Raw genomic sequence first — 12,881 nt, 5'->3', positions numbered from 1 at the left:
TAGTAGTAGTAGTAGTAGTAGTAGTAGTAGTAGTAGTAGTAGTAGTAGTAGTAGTAGTAGTAGTAGTAGTAGTAGTAGTAGTAGTAAAAGTAGTAGAAGAAGTATAATATTGTGGGTTGTTGTGGGTTACGTTTAATCCCTTAGGCCTAATCCCAATCAGCTATCGTCAAGACTTATGGGTACTTACGCTTAATACTTGCGATGACCGGTTGCAACGATAACCGCATTATTGTCGAAGGTATGCTACTCGAAACACTCGGCGTTTTGACTTTTTATTTACGATGACGACACATCTCATACGATTTTGATAACTGCTAAATACTTAAAGCCTGTAAATCGTCATGAGACTTTCTCTATATCATCCACGTGTGGTTTAACTGAACTTCGTCAAATTAGAAAGGCTAATACAAGTATTAAATCAATAACTGATGATTGCTGACTGTGCATTTTTTTACAAAAAAATCACTTGTTTTCAGATTACTATTATTGTGATTAAGAAAATGAAACCAAATAAAATATTCGCATAAAAGTATAAAACCTAAATTATCTGTTTAGTTATCGATCGGGCGTGCGACAATATTATTAGTAGCTAGGTGTTTATATTAAAATTAAAATTGCGTAGGATTGATATTAAAACTATACGTACAACGGAATTTGATCGAATAAATACATTTCGTAAGATGTTTAACAAAAATCACTCATGTACGTGCGTACTGTCTACGCCCAAATTGAACTCACCGCGCGTGCACTTTTGTTAGCGAAGCATAATGAACGCATGTGTGTTTCTGATCGTAAGGCTTCGGTTGCCACCATCGTCGTTCCGACTTGTAACTGGACACTATCAACAAAACGTTTCAGCGTAAAAATCAACCACACTAATTTATTCAATAAGTATACACTATGACCACGACAACGACGATTCAAGTATACAGAGTGATTCTTTTTAAAATAAACGAAATATAATTACACAACTTTGTATTATATTTGTTTGTACGTTATTAATTTAAGTCAATTAACAGTCTTTAAATGATACCTCGCATTTTTTTATTTTTTACTCAAGAGTAAAACATTTTTCTAATAATGTTTTAACATAAAATAGTACTTTTAATGAGTAGTTGTTTTGTAATTATAAATATTAAAGGTTTAGACAAGTGCATTAGTGGACCAACATTTTGTCGGGTACCTCATGTAATCGTGTGAGCCTCTTCATTCCGCGACACACGTCATAAGTCATAATATTATAGTAGGATCCTTTTAACTACGTAGATATACTTAAAAGTTGTACGCAATTTTATTTTACTAAACGAACTAACTTTAATCGTTGTTGTCGGTTTGCTTATGAACTACTAAGTGGGAAATATAATCACGATAAATCAACAAGGATATTAGGAATTTAATAGACAAAGCGTTCTTATGATGCATGATATATCCTAACAGATGTATAAAACATACTTGGATTAGTAACTCTGAATAAAACAAACACAAAATAATACTGAATCTTATCCGCCATGTTAAAGGCTAGAATAGTGTATATGGGTATAAAAATTGCACAAACTATTTAGATGGCTTATACCCAAATGCTGAATATATACACTGTATTTACATATTTGTATCAATTTTTCAGCCAATAAAAAGGCGAAACGTGGTCCAATTGATGATTATTTAGTTTAGTAGTATATAAATCTTTTATTATACCTATGAGTATTAAAAAAATTAAATTTAAAAACTGGATACTGTCAATTCATTGATCACATGTGTAATCAGGGCCGGATCTTAGGGAGGGTGTGAGCCGAGGCACTTGTCCCAGAAGTCTTGGCTGGAACGCGTAAATTTACTATATAATAAGCAGATATATTAAAAAGTTGTATTTGTTATATAATGGAATGGCTGATGAGCTTGCTGAATATGAAACAACAACTATAAATGAAAAACAAAAATTCAATATTTTAATTGAATTGGTTATAATTTATAGATAATATTTTATTGTCATTAAGAGATCGTTTTATGCCAATGAAAGGTATTTTAGTAAAGTGATATAAAAAATATAAAAAGATATTCAATTGAATTATGTAATAATTATAAAAAATACTTAAATAGAATAAATTGAATTTATTTACGAAATTCAAAGTTTTAAACAACATAGTTTTGCGTTAGACGAATCATAAGATGTAAAAATAATTTTGAAATCCTAAATAATTATATTTATAAAAGTAATGTATGAGGTGCCTATCTTAATATTTTAATAGTATATCAAATATTTTTAACTTACCGGTGACATCAGCATCTTACGAACAAAGTTTTGCCGTACCTACATTTTGTATAGAATTTCGTAAAATTATTTTGGATATCTATATTAAAAAAAAATTTATTTTAAGGTTTGTATTTAGTACACATTTTTCTTAATTAAATATCTAAACTTTTTTTTTTTTTTTTTGTAGAGTAACTGGTAAATAAGTGTAACAGAAAAAAATATGATAGATCTGGCCCTGTATAATAAGTAATAACAAAATTATTAAGGCAGTCATTATCAATAGTATGATATTATTGGATAATCGCTTAAAGTTAGTAATAATAAATAAATATTACTTAAGTTTAAAAATGAAGTAAATTTCTATAATACTTATTTAGACTCTCACGGGTGACGTTGCAAACAGTTATTTGTGTTGTGATTAAATTCTCGTGATCACACGTAAATGCATTAAATAAATAATTAAAATCACAATATGAATAGCATTTTTTTATGGATAAACATTTAATGCGTACGCAAGCATAATATTATAAATAATTTATTGTGATCATCAAAGCAAAACATGTTTACGTTGTTTAGATGATCGGTACAATCAGAGACTATATTATGTTCTGTTATATAGTTTTTCATTTAAAGTTTGAATTAAAACATTTAAATGTTTATGATAAATTACGGTTTGTAGTATTTTAAGTTAATATATATAGTAAACATAATAAAACAATATGTAAAATATTTTTTTTCAATTTTACTACGAAGTATTATGACTTATTATGAACAATCTATAATAGACAGTTATAAAATTATTTGAACAAAAACAGTTGTGAAAACTCAAGAATATCATACTAATCGACGTTTTCTTTGTTCTAGAATCTGAAGGATCAAATTTTAACGACGAACGTATGGCTGGAACACGTAAGTATTTTTTAATATTTCACGTAGAAAACGTTTTTAATTGACTGAATTTAGGAATGGGCAGACCACAAATTTATATGGGAACCACTAGAATATGGAGGTGTCAAAGAGCTTTACGTACCATCTGAGCATATCTGGTTACCGGATATCGTCCTTTACAATAAGTAGGTCACCTGTTAGTCAAATATAATATTTAGTCTTAGTTAAATTTTATTTAAATCGTAATATTATTATTTTGCATTAATATGTTAGTGCTGACGGCGAATACGTAGTCACTACTATGACAAAGGCTGTGCTCCATTACTCAGGTAAAGTAATGTGGACACCACCAGCCATTTTCAAATCATCATGTGAAATTGATGTTCGCTATTTCCCATTTGATCAACAAACATGTTTTATGAAATTTGGTTCATGGTCATATGATGGAAACCAGGTAAATACGAAACTAAATTTTGCTACAAGTGCAATAAAAATCTAAAAAAAAAATGAAATATAGTATATATTAATATTATATTATGATAAATTTTCTTAAATATATATTTAAATACATAAGGCTTATAGATTTCCATAACTCTGCAAACTTGCAAACTTAATAACTGTTTTTATGCAATTTAATCTAATTTCTTATTTTTACATAGTAAAGTTAACAACTAAGATTTCCTAGATTTGTGTCGATTTTCGATAAATTAATTACCTACTTTATAACTGCATATAATTCAGTATTCGTAAGGATATTTATTTATCATTATTTAAACATCAAGGAATCTTGTTTAGAAACGTTCATATTAACTGGTAACTATTTATTTAAATAATAATATTGTGTTACGTAATAAAATAAGTGAATACTGCAGTTCTCTCAACTTAAAATGCATTTCCTGACTTAAGATTTACGAAACTTATTAACATAACAATATTCGAGTTTGGATAGGTTTTGGTTTTGAAAAGAATCAATTGAAAATTATTATTGAGAAAACAAAGTAGTATAATAAATTGTGTTATCAAAAAAAGTGTGAGAAATAATATATATTTTAGCAAATATTTATAGGTTCTTATAATTTTTTTTTATTATTTATTGAAAATATTATATTTTACAATTTTTAAATTAAAGTATTTACATTAAATACAAAATTATGTGTTGAACAAGTTAGAAAAATGTATTATTAATAGAACTCCGTAGTGGCATATGTGTATATTCAGTTAATTAAAAAGTTACGGAAGCATTTTCGATTTAGTCGTCTATCTGGGTCATCTGGAATGGTCGAAGCAGATAGTTTAAAAATAAGATTGTGATGATTGGAGTTAGGGTAGTCATTTGTAAAGAGTTTAGTTAAATTTTGTACAGTCATAAATTGTGATTGACAAGTACTATTTCAGAATGTAATTTTAGACGTAAAAGGGTATTTTGGAAAATTAACTGAGATATTTAGTTTGGTTTTTATGTACGTTCAAAGAGTTAGGTCTGAATTCCATAGTTGTATTTTTATACATCTATGTTGACTTTAACCTCTTCATGAAATTTTAAAAGTTTTGAAAGAAGTGTTTTATTTTTCAATTAAGTATGATTAGATATAAGTATTTAATATATTATAATAATTTTTCAAACATTTTTTATCATTTATTATTTATAAGCTTTATATTCTAAGTTTTGTAATGCATTATTTTTTTTTTTTTTTTAGTACGATTATTCAATTTCTAATACTATATTATTATGATTATATAAATAACTATTATGAATAATCACTAAATGTGTTTATAAACGAATTATTTTAAAGATTTTGTTTAAAATATAGGTTGGGATCCAATACTCGACTTAAATACTTATAAAATTTAGCTTCTATACGTGACCTTATAAAATCGTTACCTCGCTTTAAGAAAGTTGTTTTTAATTTATAGCATTTTCATCAAAATGGGTTACCTTAATTAATGAAGACCACCGCTATTAAATTTTTAACAAGGTTGAAAAATGTATAAGGCTCTATCTAAATTTCATATTTTATTAAATATCTGATCAAAGGTTTTTATTAGTTGAATTATTTATTTGGACCGTTTAAAATTTGTCAATATTTATTTATTAGTGTATAGCAGTATTTAATAGTATAGCAGCGTAAAATTATATGATATTGAGTCAAGTCTAAGTCTAAAATACATAAAAATAAAATAAAGTTAAAATAATATTTTATTAATTAATGGCTGTTTATACCCCAACAACAAAGTCATAGCATTTTATAATTATTTTTTTAACGGTTTTTATCAATTATCATGATCACAGAATTTAAGTAATATTATGATAAACATCTATAAAACATAATTATAAAAGATTGAGTGGTATATTTACAATATTCACATCATTATGTTAATCAAAATTTTTTTTATAGTTTCAAAATAAACGTATAATTTTTATACTTCTCATACTAATAAGTATATGTAATTTTATAAACTATTTCAATGTTTATCTACTACCTATATTTGTAATCGACCTTAACTTTAAATTGTACCATTTGGCTGATTATTTTTTCCCTCTCATTATGATAAAATATAATGTTATGACCTTGACGTTGATGTAACGTACTATTTGGAATAATGTGAGATGGTACAGCTGTTTTTGATATCGTAGTAAGTTTTCATTGTAATTAGTTAAAATAGTTTTTTTAATATCTGTCCTTCCGATTTGTTATCTCTACTTGGTTTGCTAGCAAGCCGTGAATTAAACTTCGTTTTTGTTGAACCAAATTATTTCAGGTTAAACGTTAAAATTATAAATAATATATTTCCTGTATGATAGGGAATTAAGATAGGATTAATTAGGATGATAGGGCTATTTTTATTTATTTTATATAGAATTAAAATTTTTCCGATTTCCCGAATTGTACCTACTGTTTGTATTATTTTTTAAATATTTTCACTTCTTATAGTAAAACCAACATGATGGAGTAGATCAATGTTGTAGATTATTACTGGTTATTTGATGATAACGATTAACCTTATAACCGTTTGATTGGCTCCAATAGTTAAACACGCGTTGAATTTTATCTTACAAAAAGTTACGTTATGCTTGAATCACGATGGTGGGCACAAATGGAATAAAAAAAATAATAATCTACGCGTACCCACCATCCCTTCTACAGTTACAGAAGTCTAGAAATTTTCGCAAAATGTTTTTTTAGAATAAAATAGTATCTATGCGGTAAACTGTTTTACTGTTTTTTGAGATCGATCTGTTGACGATTTCGTTATAACTTACAGATAAACCTCAAGCATATTGGCCAATTGGTCGGAACTAACAAAGTGGACGTGGGCATCGATCTGTCCGCGTATTACCCAAGTGTGGAATGGGACATTCTCGGTGTGCCAGCGGAGAGACACGAAAAGTATTACTCATGTTGCGTTGAACCTTACATCGACATTTTCTTCAACATAACTCTGAGGCGGAGGACTTTGTTTTATACCGTCAACCTTATCGTGCCCTGCGTGGGCATATCTTACTTGTCAGTACTAGTGTTCTACCTGCCCGCCGACTCCAAGGAGAAGATTTCACTGTGCATCACAATTCTCCTGTCTCAAACCATGTTTTTCTTGCTCATCTCCGAAATCATTCCCTCGACATCGTTATCATTACCGCTGCTCGGAAAATACCTTTTATTCACCATGCTTTTGGTTGCCTTGTGCGTGGTCGTTACCATAATCATCATAAATATACATTACAGGTAAACGAATATAAGCATATAATGATATTGAGTTTATACGTTACTCCTAACAGACAATCCAGCATCGCCACCAATATTTTTCAATACTTAAACTTTAAACGCAACAATTTTATTTTTACAATCCTCTTCAAATAGTTTAAAAACATAATATAATAATACTTTACAAAATTTATTAATGGGTAGAAAGATGCTAAGAAATTATTATACCTACAGTTAGTGAAGTAGTATTTTTTAACGATTTTTTTTTTTTTAATATAGAAAATATAACACTTGTATCATAACAAACACACTTACTTAAAATTAAATTGCATTTTGTATTTATACAAATTGCATTTTAACTTCAGGCAACCAAGTACGCACAAGATACCATCGTGGATGCGGACGGTGTTCATCAGAGCGCTGCCGAAAATGTTACTCATGAGGGTACCCGAACAGCTGTTGGCAGATTCAGCACTGAAACAAAAACATATGAAGACGTGCAAAAAATTAAATCTTAATTTGGCCAGGTATGAGTATGCGTTACCCTGTCCTGACAGGATTTAGTTTTTACAAGATAATTGTTTTATAACGTCAACCAATCGTTATTTTCATCAATTTTTGTGTTAAGATAATAAGACGAAAAAAATGTTTACAAGTAACTCCTCACAAAATTCACGGTTCATTTCTCTGCTCATCTAAATTTAAAATTTTTTTCTTAATTATTAAATTTAGATTATCATGAAGAATATAATGAAAAAGCTTAAAGCAGTTCATTATAATAAAAAAAAAAAGATTAAAATAATCGTTTCGTATTAAATACATAAAACTATATGTTTTAACATTTTTAATAAAAAATACAAAAATTGATTAATATGATTAATGGTTAACGTCAATATCACCTTAAATATATATTTTTGCATTTTTTCACTCATACGTTATTACTCGTTAGTTTTTACAAATAAAAAAAAAGTTAGTTTTTGATGAATTTAATATTCATCTGAAATATATTAATGTTCTGTATTTATTGGTTCACCAATAAAACGTGTGTACAAATAAATCTTAATTCATATTTTGAAATTTTTAATTTATTTAATCAACTACTAAAATAGTTGACGATAAAAATATATTGTAAGCATTTTATTTTACGTTGTTAGATAGATTCAAATTTGATTCTTGATTAAAAATTACGTTGCTAAATCTATTTTATACTAGAACTTTTGGAATTTTGAAATACTTAGATAATATTTTAAGGAACAGCTATTCGTGTTCTGTAAAAAAACATAATTTTTATTGAACTTAATTTTTCTCAAGTTATTTGGTATATTTATTTTGTGTATCAATTAAAACAAACTTTAAGATTTTCGAATCTATCAAAGTCCGGATTGTTCGAAATTTCCATAAGTTCGAGAACTCATCCTTTCTTCATAATATCATAATATACAAGTCAAAATGGCCATTTCACTCATTGAACGTTATCACCGGTATTTAACTGTATTATAATATTATATATTTATAAGTATACAATATCATTGAACTTTTAAACGCTCCTCGTATAAAAAGTTTGACAAAATAACTGATGATTTTCAGAAGAAAAAAAAAATTAAATCGTTTTTTTTTTTTTTTTTTAAAATACCTATTCAATTCACCGGAAATAAAAGCGTTATTTTGTTGGGTTTTTGTTTATTTTGTCGGCGAAAACGACTCGTCCGGTCGGTCGGACGGCTTAGACCGCAAGGCGCCATCTCACCGGTATTTTTGTTTGCACACCGCACAGGTTGAACGCAGCCAGCGTGGGCGCCACGCTGAACGTGCCTCCGGCGCCAGTCGCTTCGCCGCCCGCCGGCCACCGTTCGCCCACCGAATCGCTGCGCCGGTTCGTGGTGGCCGCTGGGCGGACAGGCTGCAACGGGACGGCAGCGGCCGGGGCGGCCAGCCGGCTGATGAACGTGGCCGTGTCGTCCATCGACGATGCGCTCAACGACGTGCCGGCCGCCATCCGGAAGAAGTATCCGTTCGAGCTGGAGAAGGCAATCCACAACGTCAAGTTTATACAGCACCATTTGCAGCGCCAGGACGAATACAACACGGTAATACTAGTAATGATTGGCGTCGTAGAGTCGCGGACACAGGTGTACTCGTGTCCGGATATAACGTTATTGCTATATAATAGTTATCTTATTCATTGAAGGGTTAGGTAACACTTGTAGATGAGCTCAACGTATCTGTATAGGTAGAGGGGGCGGGCGTTGAATGCTAGTCCGAGAGATAATTTATCGATACAATTAATGTACGTTTGATTTACAAATCTTTAACATAATTATTACTCCTTGGTTTTATTTTAAACATCACTTTACGGTAGGTATATAGGTATATCGATGATAGTTTTTAATAATAATTGTATATTAATTGAGCACGCTCGTGTCGACGATGATCGTAAACCTAACCGCGTTATGTAATATCAATAAAAAATTAATAACTTTGACTGAGTAAAAAATTGTTGATCGAGTGTGTATATTTTTAGCATTGGTTAAAATTATATAGTGCATATCTAGCATATAATTAATATATAATATTAATATTATGTACAAAATGCTACAGTATCTATATTACCACTCCGTTCCATCTGAGTAACAATATCTAACGATGTTAAACTTCAAAAATTGTAATTTTAATTTGGATAATTTGAATGGGAAATTTCCAGAAATTACAAACAAATAATAATTTTGATAAATAAACCCTTGTATACTTCTCTGAGATGTCATATGTTAATCTTCTCTATTTAACTCACAAGGAACATAGACAAAACACATTCACATTTTTAATATTTTTGAATAGTTTTAGAACTAAGTAGTTCATAAAAATTGTTTAAGAAAAAATTGTTGAATCTATAAAATGTCTAAAAATATATTTGCTGTCTAAATATTTTCTTAAAATAGTCCTATGTCCATATAAATTTACAAATTAACATTTTTATTCTTAAAGTCGAATTTAAAGCCAAATTATTATAAAATATGAAACTATTATATCAAAAATATTATTCTTTAAAGTTTTTATAATATGTGATTTACTCTAAGATTACTTAAAAATGATAAAAAAACGATTTTCATGAATGCGTTATAACAATGCTGCACATGGGACGAGAAAGAATAAAAATTATGCTGGTGTCCTCTTAAGCTTGCTTGTTTCTAAGTGGCTTATAATAGATATAAACATACATAATTATTGTAGCTATACAGCGTTATCTATCTCTGGTCAGATGAACAGATTAGAGGCAGATTAATGCTTAACATTGGAAAAGACACATATATATATATACTAGATTAAATAGTTTAACGTACGTTTAAATAAAATGTTTTACTAACATTTTACTTTACTGAGGTTACCTAGTTATAATTCACAAAGTATACGATAAAACGAAACTATTTTTAGGCATACTTTTGTATAGTAGGCTAATAAACTGTTATTAATCGTTTTGTTTGGTCATAAAAAATAATTATACCTATGAAGTAAGACCCTGTAATAATACGAAACAAATGGTAAATGATAAATACGTCTGGTGTATATATATCTATATATATTATTATATAATATATATAGATATTATATAATAAAACATATTATTAAATAATGTATGTATCGTTTAAAAATTGAATCAATAAATATAAATTGTATTTTGATACAATTAAATTTATGTTCTGTCTTTTTGGTTACATATTTCCAACACATCATGATTCTTAATCAAATTAACTATATCTATTTCAATATTGAATATATGCAATTTTGAAAAAAAAAGACTTGTATACTCGGTTCAAGTAAATTTTATGCTTGATTAATAAAAAAATATTTTTCATTTCTTATTTTTTAAGAACCATTAACTAATACTTATTATATACTTGGTGGTTGCATGGAAATATATTTTATTATTTATTATTTTTGGCGGTAAGGGGTGTAGCTTAGACAGTCAGAGTCAGTGGCGTATGTAGGTTTTTATTTCGGAGGGTGCCGATTATTTATTTGGATTTCTTTAGGGAAAGGAGGGAGGAGACACACTATTTGGACAAATATTGCTTGAATACTACAAGATCTTTCAACTCTCTTTAGACCATCAGAGTAATAAGAAACTCAATCATTTTTTTAATGAATTCTAACATAAAAAAAAGTAATGACTACATTTTTATAAACAATTTTTTATTAGAAACACTCAACATTAAACTAGAATACAATCAATACTAATATAATGCATATAATTAATAGTTAATACCTAACCTATGCCACTGACTACATATATTATTACTATCTCACCACTACAGTTATTAATTTAATTCTAGAAGTCATGAGCTAAAATTACATATACTAATAGTTTCCGTCTGCCGAAATCGTAAACAACTAACAACCAATATTTGTTTTATTTATATAACTTAAATAATAAATTGTGTTACATAATTATTAATCATCGTCAAAATACTAACGCATTCAACACACTATACTTTTATTCTAAATTATCGCATAAGCGACAGTTTCATTCATGACGTCATGATATCGGTGTCGTGTCAAATTTTTGGAATTATTCCCATTCCCCAACCATAAGACATATTCCATGTCAAAAATAACAATTTTTAATAATTGTGTTTTTCATTTCGAGAGAGGCCGGGGTCCCCTCGCCACCACCACCCATAAATACGCCACTGCTCAGAGTCATCACCTAGTCATGGCTATGAACAAACCGTATAGTTAAACTCTAATGTGGTACACTTAGTATAGATTTATTTAAAATGTTAAAAAATTAATTTATTATCGATTTACAGGAAGATCAAGACTGGGGCTTTGTGGCTATGGTGCTTGATCGATTATTTTTATGGATATTTACGGTTGCCTCCATTATGGGTACAATTCTTATCCTATGTGAAGCACCGGCACTCTACGACGATACGAAACCAATTGACCGGGACCTATCATTCATCGCTAAAAAACAATTTTCCCCAACGTCTGATTTAGAATAGTCCTTATGACATTAGTTTTTAATTTTCATGTGCAAATGGAAATTATTATGGTATAATAGACAATGATGAATCATCTTGATTTTAAACGGTTAATAATTATTTGAACAAATCGTTAAATGCAACATTATTGTTAAAATGCCTTAAGTTTTAGGTTATAGGTTTTTTTACAGTTTAAATATATTTTGCACCAATTAAAGTTGTCAGTAAAATTATTTAATGATTAATTATGTTTAAAAATAACACATTAAATGCTTTTTAATAGTGCAGAACTAAAATGTACTATACAACGTTACATTTAGATAAAACAACTTATTTTTTTTTTCAATCTCACATTTTCATATTGATTTTGTTATATATTTTTAAAACATTTGTAGAAACAATAAATAATTTGTTTATTTAGATAAATATTATTCACTGACAGATTTTTAAAAAAATATTTCCATGTTATTGTTGTACATAAAATAAAACACAATCGTTATAATTGTTAAATAATGTACACACTGTACACAACAAGAAATTGTTATTTCTAAGTAATGATATTATGCAAAACACAGAACAATACTTCTTGTGAATATGATATAGGTAGATAGGTATAGCTGTAATATTTATGTGTACTATACACAAACATTTTATAATTTCAACAAGTTTTACACAGATTTCAACGTTTTGTTTTTCCTTACTAATAAAGCTTACTATTTAAATGGTACTCATGTTTAAAATTGAAAACGATAAACATTTCCAAAAATTATATATTACTGGTTTAATTCCACAACGTGTAATTTATAATTTAAATATTGTTCGCTGAATTAACAGTAATATTTTCACAATAAAATACATCGTTTTTAACGACTTGCATAAATATTGCTATTTGACACTCGTAAAAAATATGAGTATGTGTTGATAAGAATATAATTTTGCGAAATTTTAACACGAGTTTCTCGTATTTTTCATTTTTATTCAACCAGCTACAATTTTTAAGTCCAAATTACATTTTGTATCTGTCTTAGTTTTTTTTTTTTTTAATCTTTATCAGAAACG

At 28.2% G+C, this 12,881-nt stretch overlaps 1 protein-coding gene across 1 annotated transcript in view; it reads left to right on the top strand.

The window, feature by feature from the left end:
- The window catches only part of LOC112600093 (acetylcholine receptor subunit alpha-L1), a 13,326-nt gene extending 1,118 nt beyond the window's left edge, over window positions 1–12,208 (top strand). The window contains exons 2-8 of the mRNA XM_025347254.1: window positions 3,116–3,160; window positions 3,215–3,324; window positions 3,413–3,593; window positions 6,404–6,864; window positions 7,209–7,370; window positions 8,618–8,930; window positions 11,649–12,208. Of these exons, the coding sequence (XP_025203039.1) occupies window positions 3,116–3,160; window positions 3,215–3,324; window positions 3,413–3,593; window positions 6,404–6,864; window positions 7,209–7,370; window positions 8,618–8,930; window positions 11,649–11,843 (1,467 nt within the window). The 3' untranslated portion in view covers window positions 11,844–12,208. The remainder of the gene's footprint in view (window positions 1–3,115; window positions 3,161–3,214; window positions 3,325–3,412; window positions 3,594–6,403; window positions 6,865–7,208; window positions 7,371–8,617; window positions 8,931–11,648) is intronic.
- The last annotated feature ends 673 nt before the right edge of the window (window positions 12,209–12,881 follow it).

This window comes from Melanaphis sacchari, unplaced genomic scaffold, assembly GCF_002803265.2.
Source record: "Melanaphis sacchari strain LSU unplaced genomic scaffold, SCAv2.0 Contig60_pilon_pilon, whole genome shotgun sequence".
NCBI classification, from domain to species: Eukaryota; Metazoa; Arthropoda; class Insecta; order Hemiptera; family Aphididae; genus Melanaphis; species Melanaphis sacchari.
The sequence above is the reverse complement of the archived record's forward strand: the minus strand, read 5'-3'. Positions and strand labels throughout refer to the sequence as shown.